Source organism: Borostomias antarcticus (genome assembly GCF_949987555.1).
Source record: "Borostomias antarcticus genome assembly, chromosome: 23".
NCBI classification, from domain to species: Eukaryota; Metazoa; Chordata; class Actinopteri; order Stomiiformes; family Stomiidae; genus Borostomias; species Borostomias antarcticus.
The window spans coordinates 219,516-247,148 of record NC_140256.1 but is presented as its reverse complement, the minus strand read 5'-3'; the positions used below and the strand labels follow the sequence as shown (position 1 = coordinate 247,148).

Below are 27,633 nucleotides of genomic sequence, written 5' to 3'. Positions count from 1 at the left end.
CAACCCTGACCCTTCCCCACCCTAACCCTTCCCAACCCTGACCCTAACCCTTCCCCACCCTAACCCTTCCCTACCCTAACCCTTCCCTACCCTAACCCTTCCCCACCCTAACCCTTCCCAACCCTGACCCTAACCCTTCCCCACCCTAACCCTTCCCTACCCTAACCCTTCCCCACCCTAACCCTTCCCCACCCTAACCCTACCCCACCCTAACCCTTCCCTACCCTAACCCTTCCCTACCCTAACCCTTCCCCACCCTAACCCTTCCCCACCCTAACCCTTCCCCACCCTAACCCTACCCTGACCCTAACCCTACCCTACCCTAACCCTAACCCTTCCCTACCCTAACCCTACCCCACCCTAACCCTTCCCTACCCTAAACCTTCCCTACCCTAACCCTTCCCCACCCTAACCCTACCCCGCCCTAACCCTTCCCCACCCTAACCCTTCCCTACCCTGACCCTAACCCTTCCCTACCCCACCCTAACCCTTCCCTGACCCTAACCCTAACCCTCCCCCACCCTAACCCTTCCCCACCCTAACCCTTCCCCACCCTAACCCTTCCCTACCCTAACCCTTCCCAACCCTGACCCTTCCCTACCCTGACCCTAACCCTTCCCCACCCTAACCCTTCCCCACCCTAACCCTTCCCCACCCTAACCCTTCCCCACCCTAACCCTTCCCTACCCTGACCCTAACCCTTCCCTACCCTAACCCTAACCCTACCCCACCCTAACCCTACCCCACCCTAACCCTACCCTGACCCTGACCCTAACCCTTCCCTACCCTAACCCTTCCCTACCCTAACCCTTCCCTACCCCACCCTAACCCTTCCCCACCCTGACCCTTCCCTACCCCACCCTAACCCTTCCCTACCCTAACCCTTCCCTACCCTAACCCTTCCCTACCCTAACCCTTCCCTACCCTAACCCTTCCCTACCCTAACCCTTCCCCACCCTAACCCTTCCCTACCCTAACCCTTCCCTACCCTAACCCTTCCCTACCCTAACCCTTCCCTACCCTAACCCTTCCCCACCCTAACCCTTCCCCACCCTAACCCTTCCCTACCCTAACCCTTCCCCACCCTGACCCTTCCCTACCCTAACCCTTCCCTACCCTAACCCTTCCCTACCCTAACCCTTCCCTACCCTAACCCTTCCCTACCCTAACCCTTCCCTACCCTAACCCTTCCCTACCCTAACCCTTCCCTACCCTAACCCTTCCCTACCCTAACCCTAACCCTTCCCCACCCTAACCCTTCCCTACCCTAACCCTTCCCTACCCTAACCCTTCCCTACCCTGACCCTAACCCTTCCCCACCCTAACCCTTCCCTACCCTAACCCTTCCCTACCCTGACCCTAACCCTTCCCTCCAGTTCCAAAACCCTATCTTAAGCCTTTTAAAAAAAAAATTTGATGTGTCAATATCTAAACCCATTCATGTTGGACTTCAAAAAATGTCAGGATTCGATGAGTTCTAGAGACACAAAATATGGTGTGTCACCCTTGAGAAGGGCACTAAGACCCTGCGGACTGCTCTTGACTCTGGATGCTTTCCTTCAATATGACGATGTTTTAGAGGGGTTTAAAGTAGTGGATCATGTCGGGGATGTCCAAGAGGACCAGCTGGCAAGAGATGGACGTCCTCTGACATTGCACAAAAAAGTTAGGAGATGGTTAGGATTCCCTGTCCGAACTCGCATCTAATGTTCACAATCTCATTCCGTCCCAATATCTAAACCCATTCATGTTGGACTTTAGGATTCCTTCTCACCATTCTGTGAGTTCTAGAGATACCAAATGTGGTGTTTTGTGGTTAGGATTCCCTGTCCATATTCACATCTAATGATCACAATCTCATTCTGTCTTCATATCTAAACCCATTTATGTTGGACAATTTTAGTTATACAGGTCCTATTGACACAAAACTTGATATATGTCATGTCGGTGACCTATGTTATCTTAATAGGCCATGCCCATCTCTTTTTTGATTGGCCAAGACACTTTTGACAATAACCTTTGTTCTATATGTCATATCGACACGAAACTTGATGTCTGTCATGACAGAGACCTATGTTATCTGGCTGGCACATAATAGGCCCCGTCCATCTCTTTGCTGATTGGCCCAAATTTCTTTGGATAGTAGAGCCACCAAATTTGGTGTGTGTCATCCTTGCAATATGGGCTACCACCCTGCAATATAAACCTGAGCTAGACTGGATATTAGATCTGGTTCTGGTTCAAAATTTAAACCTAGTCATTATGATTCCATATCTAACCACTAGGGGAGTTGTTTTAAACCCCAAGTGATTAAATCAACTGTTTACCTCCCCGGTAACCGATTCTCTTGCAACAGATTAAAAAAAAACTCTTGAAGACCCACCTGTTCAGACAGGCTTTTGGCGATCTGTAGCCCAACTATTGACCCCCCCCATGTTGTCATGATTTTTGCCTATGTGAACTGTATGTTTATTTTAATTCTCCACTGTAAAGCACTCTGTGCACTCGTCCTGAGAAGAGTACTCTATAAATAAAGTTTTACTTACTTTACTTACTTACTTACTTACTAGTTTTGTTGTTCATTTTATCTGCAGTTGTCCTCCACCCAGTCTGGATTATTGGGTGTTTGTAGCAGGCAGCTGCTGTTAGGGTTAGGGTTAGGGTTAGGGTTGGGCCCTCTTCTCCCAAGTCTAGAGAGCTGCCAGACTGCAGCGTAAAACTGAATCAATGACTAAAAACACAAAGATGTAACTCTTGGCCAATTAGTGACAGTGATAGCAATACCCACAGCAGCCAGCAGATGGCACACAATGTGCGCACACATGCAGGGCACACACACACACTCTCTCTCTCTCACACACACTATACAGTATATTGTATAGATGACAGCTGAACAAGTCTGCAGGTGTGTGTGTGTGTGTGTGTGTGTGTGTGTGTGTGTGTGTGTCCGTGTCCGTGTCCGTGTCCGTAGAGCATTTTTGACCCATTCCTGTGAACACGGGCTGAGTACAGGCCCAGTTAGTGACTGTGCTCCGGCGGGTCAGAACCAGCAGGAACTGGGACAGGCGGTAATGAAGTGAAGGAGTCTGATCCTTCTGGAGCTGAACTACCCCCCCCCCCCCCCCTGCACATGGGTGAGCCGTCTAGTCACTCACACGTATAACACTGGCTCTGCCCATCGTTATTGTGTTGTTATCACATGTAGTTAGAGGAGTTAGTGCTCTGGTGTGTTGTGTTGTTATCACATGTAGTTAGAGGTGCTCTGGTGTGTTGTGTTGTTATCACATGTAGTTAGAGGTGTTAGTGCTCTGGTGTGTTGTGTTGTTATCACATGTAGTTAGAGGTGCTCTGGTGTGTTGTGTTGTTATCACATGTAGTTAGAGGTGCTCTGGTGTGTTGTGTTGTTATCACATGTAGTTAGAGGTGTTAGTGCTCTGGTGTGTTGTGTTGTTATCACATGTAGTTAGAGGTGTTGGTGCTCTGGTGTGTTGTGTTGTTATCACATGTAGTTAGAGGTGTTGGTGCTCTGGTGTGTTGTGTTGTTATCACATGTAGTTAGAGGAGTTAGTGCTCTGGTGTGTTGTTATCACATGTAGTTAGAGGTGTTAGTGCTCTGGTGTGTTGTTATCACATGTAGTTAGAGGTGTTAGTGCTCTGGTGTGTTGTGTTGTTATCACATGTAATTAGAGGTGTTCTCTGGTGTGTTGTGTTGTTATCACATGTAGTTAGAGGTGCTCTGGTGTGTTGTGTTGTTATCACATGTAGTTAGAGGTGTTGGTGCTCTGGTGTGTTGTGTTGTTATCACATGTAGTTAGAGGTGTTAGTGCTCTGGTGTGTTGTGTTGTTATCACATGTAGTTAGAGGTGTTAGTGCTCTGGTGTGTTGTGTTATCACATGTAATTAGAGGTGTTAGTGCTCTGGTGTGTTGCAGAAGCCTTGTTCAGGGAGAGCTGCTGCTTCATCTGTTCATTATTATGTTCATTATTATGTTCATCTGTTCATTATTATGTTCATGCAGGTTGTGGCAATAAAACCATCTGTCCTCATCGTCCACGTTGGTCCTCCTCTCAAACACGCTACACTCACACTCATCTGTCCTCATCGTCCACGTTGGTCCTCCTCTCAAACACGCTACACTCACACTCATCTGTCCTCATCGTCCACGTTGGTCCTCCTCTCAAACACGCTACACTCAAACTCATCTGTCCTCATCGTCCACGTTGGTCCTCCTCTCAAACACGCTACACTAACACTCATCCGGCTGCAGGCGCCACGCTTGAACGGGTGATGATGAATCCTGAGTGGAAACTTCAAGTCATCGCGCTCAAGTCTTAACTCAAGTCTCAACTCAAGTCATTATTTTTTATTTTCTTTTATGTTGTTGAGTCTCATCCCAGAATGCTCTCATGTGCAGAGGCCAGCGCAGGGAATGGAGAATAACCATAAAGAAAAAAAAAGAAGTCATGCATTTTAGAATTTTAGAAAATTGATTTTTTAAAAGGCACAACAGCTTTCACAGTCAGCCAGCAAACATTTGGTGGAGTCACAGGCAAAACCAATCTGGGTGAAAATCCCCTCACATATAAAACAAGTGCATTGTAATCCCATATTATGTAAAGAGTACAGCGCCAGAACAAGAAAATAAACTGACTCTCCAAATACTTGTAGTTGTTACCTGTATATGTCACATTCCCAGTGGCCTTGTTTATAATATACATGACCACATTTAACTCCCAATTCAGCTGATGACAGAGCAGAAATAAACTGGCCATAGTTACATTATAATTGTATTTTTTGTACTATATTTAAACATTAAAGAAACAAATGTAAACATGCAATTAGAATTTGAAAAATGATTACTGTTCAAGATTTAGGGTGGGAAATTATGCCGAGAATCAAACAGTCTCTCAGAAGCCCTTCCAGAGCCACCGCCGGAAAGCTTGTGGTCTGCGAGGGAGTGAAGTACCCATAAACACAAGCCCGGGATTGACTTGGCCAGAACGAGCTGCTTTTTTAAGGGTTGTGTAAATCTGTTCTGGTTTCTCTGCTGTGAGCTGGTGTGGGCTGATGCAGCAGTGAAAGCAAACATGTTTTCTCTGCTCTTGTGGTGCCGTCATCTGACTGTCTCTCTGCTGCATGAGGATGAACAGAGACAGAACATTTAGTCAAGGACCAATCAGTCCAAGACCAGTCAGACTTAGCCTCGCAGAGAAGAGCCTGGTCTCTATTTACTTCACTCTCTCCTCAGGGAGAAGAGCCTGGTGTCTATTTACTTCACTCTCTCCTCAGGGAGAAGAGCCTGGTGTCTATTTACTTCACTCTCTCCTCAGGGAGAAGAGCCTGATGTCTATTTACTTCACTCTCTCCTCAGGGAGAAGAGCCTGGTGTCTATTTACTTCACTCTCTCCTCAGGGAGAAGAGCCTGGTCTCTATTTACTTCACTCTCTCCTCAGGGAGAAGAGCCTGATGTCTATTTACTTCACTCTCTCCTCAGGGAGAAGAGCCTGATGTCTATTTACTTCACTCTCTCCTCGGGGAGAAGAGCCTGGTGTCTATTTACTTCACTCTCTTAAGCCCGCCCCGTCTTCCGGCTCGAGCCTGTAGAGCCCGCCTCCTACTTCCGCTTGCTTTATTTTTCCTTAACCGGTTGTTCTCCTCACATCTTCTTTTACAATTTTCGTCGTGTTATGCCTGGTGATGCCATCGCGAATGTTATCTACTCGAAACTTCACCATGTGCAGTTTTACCTACAGTAAAAATATTATAACAACTGTTCTTCTTCCGGTCCAGACCGGAAGATTATGCGATGCGTCATTGCGCTTCCGCTCTAGACCAGCAAAACCATAGGCAAAACAACTGTGAACAAGACAGGCCCCAGACTATCTAAGACCATGTCCTGTGGCACGACACCCTGCGTGCTGATTGGTTAGACAGTCATAGACTATTAGACTGTGAAGATGATTGGTTAGACAGTCATAGACTATTAGACTGTGAAGATGATTGGTTAGACAGTCATAGACTATCGGACGATGAAGATGGCCTCTGTCAAGCGAGGCTTCCAGGATGTGTCTGCTGTCAGTTTAGAGCATCTGTTTCCAGTTGTGAAGAATCCACAGCTCAACGTAGGCTAGATGTTACAGAGAAAGATGCCGCTGTCACAATGTTAGCTCATTTCTAGAGTGTACATTATTTCACTCGTGCTCTTCTATAAAGGTAGTCTCAAAAATGATATGACTGTCAGACATGGCTTTCCTACCATGACAGCTTGGAAGCAGTGTACAGTATGTTGGCCCAAATATTAATATTAATTAATAGCATTTTCATCCAGTGGCTGGCAGTTCCCAGAGAGTGTAGCTACATGCAGGCACCATCATCACCACACACACACACACACACACACGCACGCACGCACGCACGCACGCACGCACACACACACACACACACACACACACACACACACGCACACACACACACACACACACACACACCATCATGATCGTCAACAGCCTGATTACTCCCCTTTAATCACCTTGTAAACAGTGGTGGGCTGAGCCACAGGCAGCATGTCAACATGTCAACACAAACAACAACAAACAACTGATGGTCTTCATCAGGACTCAGGGGGAGAACGAGCAAGCTGGGCAGGAGAGAACGGGAGAGAACAGGAGGAGAGAACAGAAGAGAACAGGAGGAGAGAACAGGAGGAGAGAACGGGAGGAGAGAACAGGAGGAGAGAACGGGAGAGAACAGGAGGAGAGAACAGGAGGAGAGAACAGGAGGAGAGAACAGGGGGCAGGAGAATGAGAGGCAGGAGGAGAGAGAGAGACCGTGAGGTCTGAAGGAGGGAGAAAGATGTGAAGAGAGGGTGCAGAAGAGACGAAGAGGAATTAGAGAACAACTCTCACTAGCAATGTAGCTACAGTATCCAAAACCTCCTGTCCTGCATGTACACCCCCCTACACACACACACACACACACACCCCCTACACACACCCCCCCTACACACACCCCCCCCACACACCCCCCCCCTACACACACACACACACACACACACACACACACCCCCCCTACACACACACACACACACACCACCCCTACACACCCCCCCCCTACACACACACACACACACACACACACACACACACACACACACCCCCTACACACACACACACACACACACACACACACACCCTACACACACCCCCCCTACACACACACACACACACACACACACACACACACACACCCCCTACACACACCCCCTACACACACCCCCCCTACACACACCCCCTACACACACCCCCCCTACACACACACACACACACACACACACACACACACACACACACACACACCCCCTACACACACACCCCCTACACACACCCCCCCTACACACACACACACACACACACACACACACACACACACACACACACACACACACACCCTACACACCCCCCCCCTACACACACACCCCCTACACACACACACACACACACACACACACACACACACACACACACACACACACACACACACACACAATGGGAGATGCCTGGGGACTTGTTACTTTGCAGCCCCATAGAGGGCCTAGGGCGCACTCTTACCCTCACCCTCTCACACTCACTCTCACTCTCACCCTCTCACACTCACTCTCACTCTCTCACTCTCACCCTCACACACTCTCATCATCTCACTTTCTCACCCTCTCACTCTCACTCTCTCACTCTCTCACTCTCTCACCCTCTCACTCTCACTCTCTCACCCTCTCACCCTCTCACTCTCTCACACTCTCATACTCTCACCCTCTCACACTCCATATATTGCCAACCATATATTGTACAGCACTTTGGTGCAACTTCGGTTGATTTTAAACGTGCTTTATAAATAAAGTTGACCTTGACCTTGACCTTGACCCTCTCACCCTCACACTCTCACACTCACCTCACCTGACACAAGAACCACAACCTCCTGTACTTGGGTTCTACCTAGAATCACAACCTCCTGTACATGGGCTCTACCTAGAATCAGAACCTCCTGTACTTGGGTTCTACCTAGAATCACAACCTCCTGTACATGGGTTCTACCTAGAATCACAACCTCCTGTACATGGGTTCTACCTAGAATCAGAACCTCCTGTACATGGGTTCTACCTAGAATCACAACCTCCTGTACATGGGTTCTACCTAGAATCAGAACCTCCTGTACATGGGTTCTACCTAGAATCAGAACCTCCTGTACAAGGGTTCTACCTAGAATCAGAACCTCCTGTACATGGGTTCTACCTAGAATCAGAACCTCCTGTACTTGGGTTCTACCTAGAATCACAACCTCCTGTACATGGGTTCTACCTAGAATCACAACCTCCTGTACATGGGTTCTACTTAGAATCACAACCTCCTGTACATGGGTTCTACCTAGAATCACAACCTCCTGTACATGGGTTCTACCTAGAATCACAACCTCCTGTACATGGGTTCTACCTAGAATCAGAACCTCCTGTACGTGGTCCAAACTGTTGCAGCAGAGTAGCGGGTAAAAACAACCATCAGATTCTGGAGCAGCTGTTGAGAACTCAGAGGGCGTGTGCCAAAGTGCATGAATATCTCTGTCTTATTGGGGTGAGGGGGGGTCAGGCGTCCTCAGAGGGGGGGAGGGGCACGGCTGCTTTGATGTGCTGTGAAGGGAGGCCCACTGTCTCAGACGCTGAAAGCCCCCCCCCCCTGGCCCAAAGTCATGACATTCGCTGTGGTGTTTAGTCTATGCCAAGGAACGCCTGGCTTCCCCCCCAAAATTCCTAAAAATCCAAATTAAACTTCAAAAACTAGTGCAGGTGCCCGTGGGGGGTATCCTGACATTTAGAACAAGCACTCAAAGTACTGAACACCTCCAGCTCTGAACGCTATGGATTTAGAAAGGAGCCGAGCCCCTGAGTAGAAGTATTTGTGAAATGTCCGACCGTTTGCTAACGATGGTGATTCACGAGGGCGGAGGCTTGTAGACGCACAACCACTCCATCTCCAAGCCCGTCGGGGATTGGTTAATGAGAGTCCATTTCAACCTTTGATGGACGAACGTAGCGAGGCCATGCTTCCTGCTTAGGATAGAGCCAGCTAGAGCGAAAGTTGGGAGAACTAGTTTATCTGCTGTTACGCAGTGGGTCTCCTGGAGGAGGATGACGAGGGCCTTGGTGGTGCAGGCCAGTGGGTCTCCTGGAGGAGGATGACGAGGGCCTTGGTGGTGCAGGCCAGTGGGTCTCCTGGAGGAGGATGACGAGGGCCTTGGTGGTGCAGGCCAGTGGGTCTCCTGGAGGAGGATGACGAGGGCCTTGGTGGTGCAGGCCAGTGGGTTTCCTGGAGGAGGATGACGAGGGCCTTGGTGGTGCAGGCCAGTGGGTCTCCTGGAGGAGGATGACGAGGGCCTTGGTGGTGCAGGCCAGTGGGTCTCCTGGAGGAGGATGACGAGGGTCTTGGTGGTGCAGGCCAGTGGGTCTCCTGGAGGAGGATGACGAGGGTCTTGGTGGTGCAGGCCAGTGGGTCTCCTGGAGGAGGATGACGAGGGCCTTGGTGGTGCAGCCAGGTGCTCGACAACATCGATTTTACTGGGAGTGAGCCCTGCGGTGTTGAGCTGCAGAGTTCTGGGTTGGGAGCCGTCGGCTGCCCTCCCTGCCTGTGGCAGCCCAACCCCAGCCCTAACCCTAACCCTAACCCTAACCCCAGCCCGGGTAGAGGCCCTCAGCTGGAAGACTTTGCTTTGTTTACGGTGGTAAGCAAAGCTTTTTTGCTTTGCTTACGGGGGGCACTATGAGAAGGTGTCTGCCTCACTCCCCCTGGCTCTGTGCTGGGGTCAGCCTGGCTCTGTCCTGGGGTCAGCTTGGACTCAGTGACAGTGGTGGTGGAGAGAGGAATGTTGGCTGAACTGCTGGCCATCAGGGATCATGGACCTCATTCACCGATATCATCCTACGTTCCGTTCGTTAATTTCTCCTAAGAACGTTTCTAACGAAAGCCCCCCGTCTGCTTCACAACGTGGTCCGGATGAGTTCGCACCTGCCTTCTGATGATGATGAATCCCATTGTTTCCATGAATCCTACATGTGAGAACATTGGTGAGCGCCAGAATCTTTGGGGTTTAAGAAGACAGTGCTTCATAAGAAGCTGCCGCTTACCCTGTGTTCAACCACCCCAAGTTCTCCCACACAACTTCCATTCTCTGTTCTCTACACTGGCTCCCTGTAGCAGCTTGCATCCAGTTTAAAACTCTGGTATTCGCCTACAGGGCAATGAAAGGAGCAGCCCCCTCCTACCTCCAGGCCATGGTCAAACCCTACACCCCCCCCGACCGCTACGCTCTGCTACCTCAGGGCGACTGGCTGCCCCGTCACTCCGAGGCCCCTGCGGTCGATCGACACGGTCACGGCTCTTCTCTGTCCTGGCACCGCAGTGGTGGAATGAACTGCCCAATGACGTCAGGACAGTAGAGTCGCTGCCCATCTTTTGCCGCAGGCTCAAAACTCATCTCTTCAAGAAGTACTACCACGATCCTCCCTCCTATACCTATTGTATTTTGATTGCTATTCTTGCACTTTGCCTTCAGCATTACATTAATAGTACACTACATTAAATGCAATTATTGTAAGTTGCTTTGGATACAAATCTACTAAATGACTGTAATGTAACGTAATGTACTGTAATGTAAGAATTTCTTAATTTTTGTGAATGAGGGCCAGTGTAACCCAGCCTCTATGTGAGGGTTGGGGTTAGGTCACTCTGGTCAGGCAGAGGAGCATCTTCAGTAACAGACCGCTCAGGGCTTCTCCTGACTGGCTGGACACTCTGGAGCTGATCAGCCCTGAGGGTGCTAAGGCTCTTCAGACAGGAATGCACAATTTGCAAAGACATGTTTGCACAAGTTAGCCATGCTAAGGACCCACTGTTATACACTTGCTTATTTGCACTCTTGTATATTTGGATTTCTTTATATGTTGTATTATTTTGCAAATTTCCCCCGGGATCAATAAAACTTCTACTACTACTATCATATAGAGTGGCCATTTTAGGACATCCTCGGCAGTCAGATGTCAGGTATCAGATGTCAGGTTTTATAGATCAGAAGTCAGACGTCTTCTTTGACCTACAGTAACCAGGAAACCAACGTAAATAGGAAGTGAGGTCTGATTTCTTAAAACATCATCCCTTTATCTCTCGTTTATTTTATTTTTCGGTCAAAAAATGAATGGAGGTGAATGGGCGGCCATGTTTGGGCGGCTCTGTGGCGCCCTCCTCAGGTCAGATCAGCTCCAAAATGTAATGTGTTCTAAGTTGGCTTCTGTTACATCCCTCCGCAGAGTTTCATGAAAATCTGTCTGGTAGTTTTTGTGTAATCCTGCTAATAAACAAACCCATAAATAAATAAACACGCCACCGAAAGCATTACCTCTCACCCTGCACTTTCGTTGGGGCAGAGGTTAATATCCAACATTCTTTTACTAAAACATACTACCCAGGTAGTTGACAGTCAACATTTGATTTGTGGTATTTTGAACTGTTTGTATATTTTCTTAAAGGGACATTACAAACAAAATGAAAGAGTTGACACTGGACTGACCTTGAACTGAAAGTTTTATTTTCCAAAATGATTTTCCTTTTCTAAAGGTTTTACTATTTAGAAGAGCATGTTGTCTGAGCATGTTGTCTGATGTTGTGTCTATAGAAGTGTGAAAAGGACAGTCTTCTCCAAATCCATTCTATTGCTTTATTTGCCACATATGTTCCAGGCAGGGCTCTTCCCTGGTCTTCCCTGGTCTTCCCTGGTCCTCCCTGGTCTTCCCTGGTCTTCCCTGGTCTTCCCTGGTCTTCCCTGGTCTTCCCTGGTCTTCCCTGGTCTTCCCTGGTCCTCCCTGGTCCTCCCTGGTCTTCCCTTGTCTTCCCTGGTCTTCCCTGGTCCTCCCTGGTCTTCCCTTGTCTTCCCTGGTCTTCCCTGGTCTTCCCTGGTCTTCCCTGGTCTTCCCTGGTCCTCCCTGGTCCTCCCTGGTCTTCCCTGGTCTTCCCTGGTCCTCCCTGGTCTTCCCTTGTCTTCCCTGGCCTTCCCTGGTCTTCCCTGGTCCTCCCTGGTCTTCCCTGGTCTTCCCTGGTCTTCCCTGGTCCTCCCTGGTCTTCCCTGGTCTTCCCTGGTCTTCCCTGGTCCTCCCTGGTCTTCCCTGGTCCTCCCTGGTCCTCCCTGGTCCTCCCTGGTCTTCCCTGGTCTTCCCTGGTCTTCCCTGGTCTTCCCTGGTCCTCCCTGGTCTTCCCTGGTCTTCCCTGGTCCTCCCTGGTCTTCCCTGGTCTTCCCTGGTCTTCCCTGGTCCTCCCTGGTCTTCCCTGGTCTTCCCTGGTCTTCCCTGGTCCTCCCTGGTCTTCCCTGGTCTTCCCTGGTCTTCCCTGGTCTTCCCTGGTCTTCCCTGGTCCTCCCTGGTCCTCCCTGGTCTTCCCTGGTCTTCCCTGGTCCTCCCTGGTCCTCCCTGGCCTCCCTTCACTGAGGCAGAAGGAAACGAGTCAGACAGAATCACTGAGGCACATTCTGACTCCGTCCTTCATCAGAAGACATAATGAAACAGGTGAGAGAGGCAAAACCCCCACCCCCACCACACACACACACGCACGCACAAACACACACACACACACACACACACACACACACACACACACACACACACACATACACACACACAACACCACCACACACACACACACAAACACACACACACACACACACAAACACACCATTTTGTCTTGGGTCAGTGTCATCTTTCAATAGCAGAAGGTGTGTGTGTGTGTGTTTGGATAGGATGCAGCGGATTGGTTCAGGGTAGTTGTCTATCTATTTAAATCGGCATTGACCATTGGTCACACAATAGCCAATCAGAGTGCTGCCCTACTCAGTTGAAGTATAGTTCAATCGTTAAACTTATTTTCTAAGCTTACAAGTTTTCCCTGGGTACTGGATGACTCTCGCCCCTCTCTCCCTGGCTCAGAGGTTGTGCAGATGAAGTGTGAACCACTGTTGAGAAGTATTATATTGTTGAAGCTTTTTAAATTCTCATTCAGTAGGAGTGGGTGGGTCGTCTTAACTTCCCCCCGAATATTACAGCTGCAGTATTGAGGCACAAACGGTGCATTATTTGGCCCCTGGACAGAGGGGGATGGGAATCACGCTGCACACTGGCGTTGAGAATGTGTGTTGGGAGTCGGGGTGTAGATATCTGACCCTGGCCTGGTTGAGTCCGAGGGGACTGGAGGTTGATTCAGTGCAGCTGCTCCGGAGGCAAGCATTCCTCCGCTTACCTGGCTAGTGTTTCAGCAGGGTCTGTAAGAGCTGCTCTGTCTGCTGGATACTCACTACCGCCACTCCCTCCCTCTCTCCCTCCCTCCCTCTCTCCCTCCCTCCCTCCCTCCCTCCCTCCCTCCCTCCCTCCCTACCCATACCCCCCCTCTCTCCCTCCCTCCCTCCCTCCCTCCCTCCCTCCCTCCCTCCCTCCCTCTCTCTCTCCCTCCCTCCCTCCCTCCCTCCCTCCCTCCCTCCCTACCCATACCCCCCCCTCTCTCTCTCCCTCCCTCCCCCTAGCCCCCTTCCCTCCCTCTCTCTCCCTCCCTCCCTCTCTCCCTCCCTACCCATACCCCCCCCTCTCTCTCTCTCCCTCCCTCCCTCCCTCCCTCCCTCCCTCCCTCTCTCCCTACCCATACCCCCCCCTCTCTCTCCCTCCCTCCCCCTAGCCCCCTTCCCTCCCTCTCTCTCCCTCCCTCCCTCTCTCCCTCCCTACCCATACCCCCCCCTCTCTCTCTCTCCCTCCCTCCCCCTAGCCCCCTTCCCTCCCTCCCTCTCTCCCTCCCTCCCTCTAGCCCCGGGCTCACTTTAACAACAAGCCACCATCAGCCAACTCTTTCGCTGTGAGACCCATTGTTTTGAATCTGGGAAGCTGCATGCAATGCTCACGGGGAGACATCATTTAATACGAACAGTCTGTCTCGCTCTGCCAGAGAGAAAGAGAGCTCCACCCCCTTTCCAACTAAAACACCTCCCTTGCCATAACCCTTGCGGTTAAGATGTAAGGCCTGCTTACTTTCATTTTTGTGGAGGACCCCTCTCCCAAGCCTCCTCCGCCCCACCATGCCGGCCCCCCCACCTGCGTCCAGCCCCCCTAATCCCCACCGCCAAAACACCGGCGCGCTCTCCGCCTCCTCTGACGTGATATATGACCTGAGCGGGAAAGAGGTCAATCTGGTTTCATGGTGTGCTTGGAAAACACTTTTCTGGAGAGAGAGCCCCTTCAGTGTCTCAAACAACATCTGGTAGAATAAGTGAGTGAGTATTTGTAATGAATAGGTTGAGTAAATATTGTTTACTAATTTGGAATTTGTTACGGTACAGAATAATAGCACATTATTTACGATAGATAACTGGTTAACATATTATCATCTTGGGGCATCACAACTATTTAACCACTGAGATATATGTTTCCTATGTTCACTTTAGACCCACCCACCTGGCATTTCTGAATCTATAACACCATGTGTCTCCTAATTAAATGTTTGGCAAACTGTTAACTGCAGGACACCTACATTGGGTTGACAGAGTTAACGCTTCACTGCATTCCTGGGCGTTTCCTGTCCATGGTTAAAAACGGGCCAGGCTGAACTGGCAGAACCATGTGGAACGTGACTTTGTTTACTTAAGTTCTGCCGTTTCACACCTCTGTTGCACGTGCTTGTTACCATGGCAACCTCTACATCCAGGAGTGAGCTGCAGCCTCCCAGCTGCTCAGCGCGTGTTTAGATTTCTATACAAGGAGTTTGACCACCGCCACTCCAGGGAGCGCAAATAAAGAATTACTGGACAAAACCACATCTCCACAAAAACCACATCTCCCAGCTCTTCAGAACCACATCTCCCAGCTCTACAGAACCACATCTAACAGCTCTTCAGAACCACATCTCCCAGCTCTTCAGAACCACATCTCCCAGCTCTTCAGAACCACATCTCCCAGCTCTTCAGAACCACATCTCCCAGCTCTTCAGAACCACATCTCCCAGCTCTTCAGAACCACATCTCCCAGCTCTTCAGAACCACATCTCCCAGCTCTACAGAACCACATCTCCCAGCTCTTCAGAACCACATCTAACAGCTCTTCAGAACCACATCTCCCAGCTCTACAGAACCACATCTCCCAGCTCTTCAGAACCACATCTAACAGCTCTTCAGAACCACATCTAACAGCTCTTCAGAACCACATCTCCCAGCTCTACAGAACCACATCTCCCAGCTCTTCAGAACCACATCTCCCAGCTCTACAGAACCACATCTCCCAGCTCTTCAGAACCACATCTCCCAGCTCTTCAGGTTTTTCTCTCAGTATTCGAAAGCACAACATTAAAACTTGTCACGTCTGGTAGGTAGAATCAGAGTCGCTCTACGCGACACAAACAATGAAACGACAAAGAACAAAGGAGCGGGTCAGAATATAAAGCACAGATAACAAGGTGCAGGTGAGGATAAACACAACGCCAGGCAAGGAAGGGTTAACACAGCGACCATGCAGGTGAGGGCAGCAGCACACAAGAAGGCTGAATGACTTTACTTCTTTTAATGTTTCATATTTAAAATAATTGTACATAGCATTGTGTGCAGTGAATCTCCATTTAATTAACCTTGTTTAAACTTGTTTAACTAATCCAGGGTTACAATTAAGATGTGCAACAAGTTTAATTATACACCAGTTACAACCCAATTGGCAATGAGAAAAATGACACCATGGGAAAAATGACACCATGTTATTTTCCCCACCCGGGGGCTGAGGAGGAAGAGGTGGAGGAGGAGGAGGAGGAGGAGGTCGACCTGTCTACCTACAGTAAGGAGGAGGAGGAGGAAGAGGAGGTGGAGGAGGAAGAGGAGATGGAGGAGGAGGAAGAGGAAGAGGAGGAGATGGAGGAGGAGGAAGAGGAGATGGAGGAGGAAGAGGAGGAGGGAGAGGAGGAGGTGAAGGTGGAAGAGGTGAAGGAGGAGGAAGAGGAGGTGTACGACCTGTGTGTTCTGTATTAGCTTGACCCTCTGCATTCAGCTGTGGTCAGTTATGTTTTCCTAACAAAGAGGTTCATAAATAATCAGCTGAAGAATAAAGCTCTTTAATAACTGCAGATCACCGTGGAGACGTCCTGACTCCATGGAGCCAGGTGAATGGAATAGTTTACAGGATGTGTTAAATGTTAAATGTGTTTTTTTATATGTGTTGTAATGTGTTTCGTCGATTTATTTGACATGTATGTTATGTCCTTTTACCCCTGGACATGTCGTCTTGAAAAAGAGATGCAAATCTCAATGAGACAAACCTGGATACATAAAGATCAATAAAATAAATAAATATACAATACTTACTCACTCAAACATACACGCAGGCATGCACCAATAAATATATTCAAAATGTTTAGTGAGAAAGCAAACAGTACTACACAGTACTAAACTATAGTGAGAAAGCAACCAGTACTACACAGACTAACCCTAACCCAACCAGTACTACACAGACTAACCCTAACCCAACCAGTACTACACAGACTAACCCTAACCCAACCAGTACTACACAGACTAACCCTAACCCAAAACAGTACTACACAGAATAACCCTAACCCTGACTAACCCTAACCCAAAACAGTACTACACAGACTAACCCTAACCCTAACCCTAACCCAAACCAGTACTACACAGAACTAAACTTTCCAGAGGAAACACTAAAGAGCCCAGTTTTCTCTCCCTCTCAGTTCCTGTTCATTAATTACTCTGACAGACCGTTGGGTCGCTTTACAAAAGCACTTCAGCTCACCCGTTCACTGAACATACTGAATACTGAACATACTGAATACTGAACATACTGAATACTGAACATCGCTTTACAAAAGCACTTCAACTCACCCGTTCACTGAACATACTGAACACTGAACATCGCTTTACAAAAGCACTTCAACTCACCCGTTCACTGAACATACTGAACACTGAACATCGCTTTACAAAAGCACTTCAACTCACCCGTTCACTGAACATACTGAACACTGAACATCGCTTTACAAAAGCACTTCAACTCACCCGTTCACTGAACATACTGAATACTGAACATCGCTTTACAAAAGCACTTCAGCTCACCCGTTTACTGAACATACTGAATACTGAACATCGCTTTACATGCCTTCCCTGACCAGAAGACTAGGAGCGTGCGCTGTGAATGAGCAAACCCTCCGTCAGGAACACACAGAGGGCTAGGGTTAGGGTTAGGGCTAGGGCTAGGGCTAGGGCTAGGGCTAGGGCTAGGGCTAGGGCTAGGGCTAGGGCTAGGGCTAGGGCTAGGGCTAGGGCTAGGGCTAGGGCTAGGGCTAGGGCTAGCAGACTAGGAGCGTGCGCTGTGAACACACAGAGCAGAGGAGGAAATGCATGTGTGAAGGATGAAAACCTTCCACACAATAACGGCCTGTCATGTGGCCACTGCCCTCGGGGTCAGGGGTCAGGTTAATGGACTGAGACCCTGGCCACTATTCAGGGGATGGAGACACTATTAACTTCCCAACAACTCCCAGCTTGGCTTTTCGCTTTCATTTTGTTTTGGGGGGCTTGAGCGATTTCTGCTCTTTGCTGTTGTTGTCAGACCAAACACAGCAGTCCAAGATCATCATCATCATCATCATCATCATCATCATCATCATCACAGCAGTCCAAGATGCATTGATCTAAACTGTTAAATACCAAAAACACCAAAAGATCACAGGTTGAAACTACCAACATAGTTAGCAAGTTAGCAAGTTAGCAAGTTTCTCATCTCCACATATCTTTACCATCCATTGTGTGAAAATGTAACAGCCAATGACACATCTTACATCTTATTTTATAATATGAAATTATTTTACAATGCATTTAGGTGGATGGTGACCTGTAGCCCTAAGTGTATTATTATGACTCAAGCATGTTACCAGGGTGTCACAATGGTTGACAAAGGCAGCGCATTTACTGAGATCTTTGTCTTTTAATTCAATTGAGTTTTGTACCATTTCAACTCCTAAAACCTGTAAGACTTTTGAAAACCCATCTGAGGCCGTTGTAGTTGTGGGAACTCAGGGAGCTCAGCGGAGACTCGTTTGGTAGCAGGCTGCGGGACAGCCAGGCCGTTACTAATCAGAAGTTAGCAGGGGGGGTTCTTTAATGCAAGACCGTATATCGAGTCCCTCACCTCCTCTTAATCCCTTCTGGGTGAACACAGCCTGCCATAGCAGATTACACCACAACTGTCCTGCTATAGCAGATTACACCACCCATCTGTCCTGCTATAGCAGATTACACCACCCAGCTGTCCTGCTATAGCAGATTACACCACCCAGCTGTCCTGCTATAGCAGATTACACCACCCAGCTGTCCTGCTATAGCAGATTACACCACCCAGCTGTCCTGCTATAGCAGATTAGGGTTAGCTGAGGGTGAGGGTTTTTTATTGGTTTATTTGTTAGGGACAATGCAGCGCACATCGTTACATACATGTTGTCGTAACAGATGTGTTGCATGAAAGGTTTCTAGACTATTGGCTAATTTGCAACCCCAGTCCCTAGTTAGGCTTCTCTAGAAAATTACAATTTAAAACAATTACATACATTACACAAAACATGCATCAGATAAAAACTATATCATACAATTATATCACATTACCATTTCACAGATCCATGACCACAACATAAACAGCATACAATTGTGTGTGTGTGTATGTGTAAACATACACTTACATAAACATACACTTACAAAACATACAATTTTGTGTGTGTGTTAGCTGAGGGTTAGCTGAGGGTGAGGGTGAGCTGAGGGTGAGGGTTAGCTGAGGGTGAGGATTAGCTGAGGGTGAGGGTGAGCTGAGGGTGAGGGTGAGCTGAAGGTGAGGGTTAGCTGAGGGTGAGGGTGAGCTGAGGGTGAGGGTGAGCTGAGGGTGAGGGTTAGCTGAGGGTGAGGGTTAGCTGAGGGTGAGGGTTAGCTGAGGGTGAGGGTTAGCTGAGGGTGAGGGTTAGCTGAGGGTGAGGATTAGCTGAGGGTGAGGGTTAGCTGAGGGTGAGGGTTAGCTGAGGGTGAGGATTAGCTGAAGGCGAGGGTTAGCTGCTGGGGGGTTAGCTGCTGCTGGCCTGCTGGATTGTGGGTGGACTCCTCTGTGCTGGCTGTCACTTGGATTAAAACGCTGCTGCTCTTGGAAAGGGTCACGCACTTCAGAGAACACAGTTCACCTCACTGCTTTCTGGTGGCTTGTGGGAAAACAAGCCAGCCAACCAGAGACCACTCATCCTGAAGTGATAGAATCTCCCATTTCCAGCTCCCAGCGTGATGATCATGTCATTAGGACTGGAACGGCTTCCAGCTTCTCTGACATCTCAGCAGTAGTTAAGTTCATTTAAAAACTAAAAACAAAACAAAACACATGACTTACTTCCCAACAGACTGCTACCCTATGTAGCCCCTTTGAACAAAACCGTGTTGCTCTCAATCATAAGAAAGACAAAAATGTGCTCTTTTTTTGTACCAGTTTTTGCTGTTATCTATGTGTTGTTGTGTAGGCTTTAATATTGAGCATGTTGCCTAATCGTCTAATCTACTGTTCCTTCACAAAGCTGTTGAAAGTTGCATGGGTTTGATGATCAGTTCAGAATAATGTCCTTGTGGAAAGCACCAGACTGCTGCTCCCTCCCAGTGTAAGAAGGGATTCGTCTCCCTGGAATGTTGCCCATCCCATCATGCACCTGGCCGCGCTCCCGTAATGCAGGGGTTCATGCTTAGTGGCTGAGGCAGCTAGAGTAGAAACCAACCCCACACAGAAAGAACAGGACTAGAACTACAATGTCTAACATTGTCAAATAAAATAAGAAACTAAATGAATGAAAACTAAACTGAACTGGTCCACAACTCACCAGAATAAAACAGTTATTCTTTTGTATTTTATTTATTGTATTTTGGTAGATCAGGGGCACCTTGACTATTTTCTCATATTTCAGTATTTGACCCAGAGCTATATTGAAACATGATGTGGCCTTCCTGAGGCTCTGGGTTAGGGCTAGGGTTAGGGCTAACCCACTCTGGGCTAGGGTTAGGGCTAACCCACTCTGGGCTAGAGTTAGGGCTAACCCACTCTGGGCTAGGGTTAGGGCTAACCCACTCTGGGCTAGAGTTAGGGCTAACCCACTCTGGGCTAGGGTTAGGGCTAACCCACTCTGGGCTAGGGTTAGGGCTAACCCACTCTGGGCTAGGGTTAGGGCTAACCCACTCTGGGCTAGGGTTAGGGCTAACCCACTCTGGGCTAGGGTTAGGGCTAACCCACTCTGGGCTAGGGTTAGGGCTAACCCACTCTGGGCTAGGGTTAGGGCTAACCCACTCTGGGCTAGAGTTAGGGCTAACCCACTCTGGGCTAGGGTTAGGGCTAACCCACTCTGGGCTAGGGTTAGGGCTAACCCACTCTGGGCTAGGGTTAGGGCTAACCCACTCTGGGCTAGAGTTAGGGCTAACCCACTCTGGGCTAGGGTTAGGGCTAACCCACTCTGGGCTAGGGTTAGGGCTAACCCACTCTGGGCTAGGGTTAGGGCTAACCCACTCTGGGCTAGAGTTAGGTGTAGAGGTCAGGGGAGCATCTCAGGAGGAAGCAGGATGCGTTTTTGGGGCCACAGCTCCGTCTGCTCTGGATGAAGAACATTTGGACTTATGTAAATATGTTGGGTTCTTTTTACAAGACTGGAATACAGTGAGCTTTACAGTATTGGTGTTTGGGGAATTTATTGACCAAATTATCTGGAAGGTTTTGGGTGTATATCCACCCAAAATATCACTGGACACAACCATTCAACATCATCCCTAACCCTAACCATTCAACATCATCCCTAACCCTAACCATTCAACATCATCCCTAACCCTAACCATTCAACATCATCCCTAACCCTAACCATTCAACATCATCCCTAACCCTAACCATTCAACATCATCCCTAACCCTAACCATTCAACATCATCCCTAACCCTAACCATTCAACATCATCCCTAACCCTAACCATTCAACATCATCCCTAACCCTAACCATTCAACATCATCCCTAACCCTAACCATTCAACATCATCCCTAACCCTAACCATTCAACATCATCCCTAACCCTAACCATTCAACATCATCCCTAACCCTAACCATTCAACATCATCCCTAACCCTAACCATTCAACATCATCCCTAACCCTTACCATTCAACATTATCCCTTACCCTTACCATTCAACATTATCCCTTACCCTTACCATTCAACATTATCCCTTACCCTTACCATTCAACATTATCTCTAGCCCTAAACATTGAACATTACCCCTAGCTCTACCAATTCAACCCATTTAGCCCTCAAACATCTAGTTAGGGTCATGGCCCCTGACCTTGACTCCCCCAGTATTCAAGACAATGTCACTCCCTTGGAAAACTGAGAAAATGTTTAAAGGATCGATTCAATCAATCATTTTCTATAATAACATTTAAATATCAGATCATGAACCATGATTGACTGTCCCCTCGTAAATTACATCTCAAATTCATATCAACGTTGTACATTGTGACAGATGCCCCTAACTCAACAGGGTTAGACTACAGCCCATCCTCATTACCAGTGACAGATGCTCCTAACTCAACAGGGTTAGACTACAGCCCATCCTCATTACCAGTGACAGATGCTCCTAACTCAACAGGGTTAGACTACAGCCCGTCCTCATTACCAGTGACAGATGCTCCTAACTCAACAGGGTTAGACTACAGCCCATCCTCATTACTAGTGACAGATGCTCCTAACTCAACAGGGTTAGACTACAGCCCATCCTCATTACCAGTGACAGATGCTCCTAACTCAACAGGGTTAGACTACAGCCCATCCTCATTACCAGTGACAGATGCTCCTAACTCAACAGGGTTAGACTACAGCCCGTCCTCATTTCAAAGGGTTGTGAACCCAGCAGAGGTCTCGCGTGATGGAATCAGATTGGCAGCTTGAATAAAAAAACTTGTTGGATTTTCGATCAGCTTGGGCCAGCAGCGGGGAGAATCAGCGAGAGACTAAATGTATTTTCTTTTTACTTTGCCAAGCGAGTACCCACTCCTATTTTGAAAATAATTTGTTGAGGGTGGGGTGAGAGGATTAACACGCATATAAGAAAAAGGGAATGACTTCCCTTATGAATTATTACTAACAATACCTTCTCGACAAACGTCACAGTAAAAACAGCTAATAGACCCCAAATACCCTGTCCCTGTATTAACTTTAAAGGATTATTTCCAAATCCTTTCAAAATAACTTTTCAATCCTAGTGCGTATGTGTCTGTCCACAGCCTGGTCTCAGTTTGTGCTGTTCCTGTCGAGCGGCTCTGCAGAAGCACTCAGTGAGCCGAGCCGCACAGCCCCCTGGGAGAAGGACTCTGAGGAAGAATGTCAATTTGCTCTGCAATACCTTATCTTACACACACACACAGTGGATTTCACAATTGTTGTGTGCTTTGCTTTTAATGAAAAGTCTGCTCCCACTGAGAAGTTCCCTGTAGACTTTCCATATTTCCGCATGGGAAACATTTCCCTCTTTCTGGCTGCTGCCAAAAGTTAATTTAAAACATTACAGGGGAAAGTTGGGGTTGGGGCCAAACATTCACATCGTCCCATGCACGGAATAATAAAGATACAATTATTAACTGAGAAAGATGTGCAGTGTTTGTAAAGTGACAGTGGCCATTGTGAAAAATAAACGATAGATAGATCCTGTCATTTAGGCTACTACAGCAAAATATAGGCTATATGGACTGGAATTATTATTATTAACTATATGGACTGGAATTATTATTATTAACTATATGGACTGGAATTATTATTATTAACTATATGGACTGGAATTGGCATATTTTGAGTTTCTTCTGTGACTAAACACGACCATTCTTCTGTGAGGATTGCAGATTCTGCTCTTCACTTGTTTTAGAAGTTTTTAGTAGTATTACGCTGACGTTTCCCACCTTAAATGCAATTATTGTAAGTCATATTATGTAATATAGGCCTAATGAAATGCTCAATGATAAACTAGTTCAAATGACTGGTAGGTTTAATCAATGATAAAATAATACACTCCGTACTGCTTAAATACATCTAGGCTAATAAATAAAACTAAGGTGAGAATATCTCTAGTGAGGGGCCAGTCCTTCACACACTCCAGAACACAAACATCTGGGTCATAAAATCCTGATTTAACACACTTCACAAATCACAAATGACTAAACCACAAATCACAAATGAGTCAGTGAATGAATGAAGGCATCAGTAATCCATGCAATAAATGCAGGACCGTGTCAACATCAGCCATGTTCATAAATACTTTTCATTAGATTCTTAAACACTGCAAACTCAGTGTGCTGCAGCCCCTCATGACAGGGCAGCGGCTCAGTCGGTCCATAAAAGAGCACAATCTCGATCTGGGCGGATGAACTGGCCGAGGGGAGGCTGATGGGAGATACCTGACATGCGCACAAAGACATGGGACACAGGCAGCCACGATCGGCTTGTAAATTGCACTCCTTTCCTCTCGCTGTGAGTGTGTGCGTGCACGCATAAGTTAGGGAATGTGTGTGTGTGTGTGTGTGTGTGTGTGTGTGTGTGTGTGTGTGTGTGTGTGTGTGTGTGTGTGTGTAGGATGGGGGTGGGTGCTCAGTCTTGTTAACTGCGGGGAAACGGCAAGCTATCTTGGTTAATAACCATGTCATAAAAATACTGCTGTGAAAGTGCAATTAAATGCATTCCATTAGGCTGTTTCTCTAAGTCAGAACCCTCACACTGAATAAACCCAGGATTCAAATTCTGTATAAGATCAATAGCTTTGTCTGACATTTTTTAGAAACTTGTATCATTCTCGTTGTCCTAGGAATGCACATCCACGCGATTTTTCTGCGTTGGGCGCCTTTTTATGGTTCTTGACACTAATTTCAATTAAAATCATTACTACATTATAAAACTCAGTCAAGATTAATACACAATTAAAAGAAAATACAGCCTCACTCTACTCATACTCCAAAAACAGATAAGTGAGGTACGGAATTCATTATCATAATCAAACCTTTGGTATTCAGCACTCTGTTGATGTTTTATGTTCGTTAGTTTAGAGAGAATGTTTGTGCCTTATTCCCATATTGTCAAAGCCCCCCCCGCTGAGCCCTTTCAGAGTGCTGAAGCTGCCTGGATGAATGCGAGGAGGCCAGGCAGGCCGTGTGTGCGCCCTCGCCACGCCGAGCCCGGTCCGCATACTGAGCGTTAGGACCCAGCGCCAGCAGCGCTTTCCCACACGCCTCCCCGCGGCTCGGCTCTGAGGAGGTGTCAGCCGGCCCGGAGGAATGAAGTGCCTCGGTATTGTGCGGCTGAACTATTATGTGCTTAACATTTCCATGACAAAAGTGCCACTCGACTTCTCCTCAGTCCATTCAGCTAGAGGGCCCTTGTCCCTTCTGTAATAAAACATTTAGCAGTGATCACTGATTTGTAGTATCCCAAGACAAGAGTGGAAGAATGTGCACCTTTTTTAACAGCATAGGGAGAAGAACCCCACTCTGTTCAGTGGAATGATGGCAAGGTGGCAGTAAATAAAAGATTGTTTATGAAATCGTTTCCCACACTGAACGATTTCACAACAGCACTGCTAATACTAAGGAAGGAACCCGTTACTCTCTTGGTGTGAAAGGTGATCTTGTGATTGAAGCAGGGAATCGGTAGGCCTACTATTTTGGAAAGCAGTCAAAATATTAATCTTCAACAGCTGTGTAACCTAACAGATGTTTTGAAGCAGAGGTCTGAGGGGGTATAGCTGATGGCCCATTAGCCTGTAGGCTATATTTGGAACTAGCGTCCTCTCCATAACTTTCTAAGGATTAGCCGTCTGCTGAATGATCGTATGGCCAAAGCTCTACAGAAAACACCGTGTTTAAAACAAACTTGTTTTATTTTTTCTTGGGCTCTTTAAGTGCATTTCCAAAGAGGGGCTACGTGCTGTCTTGTCTCCATGTTTGACAGATGCTCAAATGCTCAACGGTTTTGTCCAGAGTAATTCAAGGTTTGTCAAGGATCATATGATATAATGGTCCTATAAAGCGATCTGCTGCCAGACAGAGGAGGCGACTGACAGACTGTTGCCACACAGAAGCCTCAAAAACTCATCGTCATGCATCATTTCAAGTCTCTTTTATGCCTTCAGTTAAAGATACATCAGCCAGGCGAGTCATACAGTGGATTTAGACGGGGTCCTCTACACAGTGAACATATATAATCATTCAGCGATTCTCTGATATCTATAGGCTAGTGTATCTATACACTATACAATATTCTTATGAAAATCCACACAGCAAACTAATTCCATTTAAAGCTGCAATTCTTTGCTCTTGATTTAGACTGAAACATTTATTGGGCTTACAATGTTGAAGTTTGGATGTAGCTAGAACTCTTGTAAATAGTATTACAGTGTTGAAGTTTGGATGTAACGGACATGTGTAAATACAATATTTAATACGGTATTTTGTATTTATTTACCAGTTCACACGTCCATCAGTAGGCCTACGGTTCCAGCGTAAGGTTTTATCACCTGAAATCCCGCTTATCATATAAAAATAGCTGACAAAAATAATATATTACCCACAAATATTGGCAGTGCACAGATTATTGATTATTTTGCATTGTTTAATCTCAAAAACAAAACAGATTCCTTTTATAGTCTAAACGTAACTTCTCCATGAGGCTCATTGTGAATTTAGCTTATCAAATAAGCAAAACTTAGGCTAATTTGTCATGACGTTGCATGTTTTGTTTTTTTTATAGTCAGTGATGATTCAAAGACTTGTGGTCTTGTTCTTCACTCACATGTTGCCATAACAAATCACATCCTTCAGAACCAATCACGTTTCAAGCACCTCGTTTTATGAAATTTTATGTCGTCATTTATACTCTTTGGACTTGTAGCATTCAGCATCAGAATGACAGTGATAAAAGTTCATAACTGCAATTATTTTGACAAGTCTGGATAGATTATTAATTTAAATTAGAGGCAATAGAACCAAAATGGATGCCACCACGGCTAAAACATAGTGCGCCTCTACAAGAGGACCTGTGCTTCGTCCTACATATTCAGGGTCTTGAGGGATATCCTCATCTTCATCATCATCATCCTCTGACCCACTGCCATCATACACCATAACCGGGGAGTCAAAGCACAGAGTTTTCATGCTGCTTTTAACAAACTCGCAGATGGTCCTTTCTGTCCCGTCACACACGCAAGTATCCAGAAGTTCTGCTTTAGGTATTTTGCGCATGTCTGCGATCACGTTCCGACAAGCGTTCGTGCAGGTCGCCCCGCTAAACAGTTTTCCACAGTGGACCAGATACTCCCGCATAGCAGCGCTGCACTGCGGGTCTCTCTCGCACTGGTGGCGGGCCTCGGTGCAGCCCAGGCTGCTGGTGCGGGGCAGGCAGGGCTCGATAGCCCGCTTCATGTTCCTGCACACAGGATCCGAGGCACATCTGCAGTCCTCTAACGCCGGGCCGTTTTTGGTCAGATTGAGCTGCACCAGAGAGGAGACGCAGTGGCTGGGACACCTCCTCTTCTCCCCGCGTAGGACCGCGCCACATGCATGCATGTATTGTCCGTATGCGTAATGGCAATCGGGTTCAGCCTGACAGTTCATTATTGCTTGCCAGCATATCAGTCGCCGACCGTGGGAGGGCGAGGCGACAGATAAGCAACCGAAAAACAAAATTAAACAAACAAAAGGCCAAATCAATCTGTGGAAGCTATGGACCACAACATCAAAATGTGCCATTGTTATGGCTATAAAAAACAGCAAACTTTAGAACAGCCACATAAATGCGTATTTCATACTTCCTAAAATTGTATTAGGAAACAAAAACATAATTCCAATTCAGACCATGGTCCGTTAGAAAGCACGCCGATTATCTCGTCTGGAGCTTTAGAAACTGTCAAAGTTGATTCATAGTTTGCCATGAGCCTTGGGTGTTGAGGTTATTATCCATATGTGCCGTGACAAAAACAGTTCCGAAGGAGGTGCGTTCAGGCAGAGCAGTGTCCAACACAACTTGTGTCAGATCGATATAGCGTCTCATTCCATGTCGAGAGATCTAGTGGATCAACGCAGCCAAAAGAGCTCCTCCTCGCGTCCCTTTCCCAACTCCAGCGGGCTCTTTTGGGCATACAATGCGCAACCGTGTCCTTCCGTGGTTTATAGGGAACCAACTCGGAAGATAATACGCAGGAATGCACAAATTGCTAGTCACCATTAGAGAGAAAATAAAATATCACTCATAATATGAGAGCCTCTCGTTCGATAATTCGCCTACTTGTCTCTCGCACACATGTCTTTCTTTACTCTGGCACCCATTGCAGAGATTTAGATGTTCCCTATTGGTCGGACAGTTGTTGGATTCTTACGTCGGCCACGGGTGGGAGGGTAGAGGTGGAGTCAGGTTCTGGTAGAGGTCTGGAGAGGGTTAGGGTTAGGGTTAGAGGTGTGGACTGGGACTGAACTCACCTAGAGATGGCCACGCTCCCTCCCT

General features: G+C 47.4%; 1 protein-coding gene across 1 annotated transcript; it reads right to left on the bottom strand.

Moving 5' to 3' along the window:
* Positions 1 to 1,575: 1,575 nt before the first annotated feature.
* Positions 1,576 to 26,882, bottom strand: gas1a (growth arrest-specific 1a; the record flags this gene model as incomplete). Its single annotated transcript, XM_084457372.1, has 2 exons — positions 1,576 to 1,647; positions 26,187 to 26,882. The coding sequence occupies 2 exons, from the start codon at positions 26,880 to 26,882 to the stop codon at positions 1,576 to 1,578; spliced, it is 768 nt and encodes a 255-aa protein (XP_084313498.1).
* Between the last annotated feature and the right edge of the window lie 751 nt (positions 26,883 to 27,633).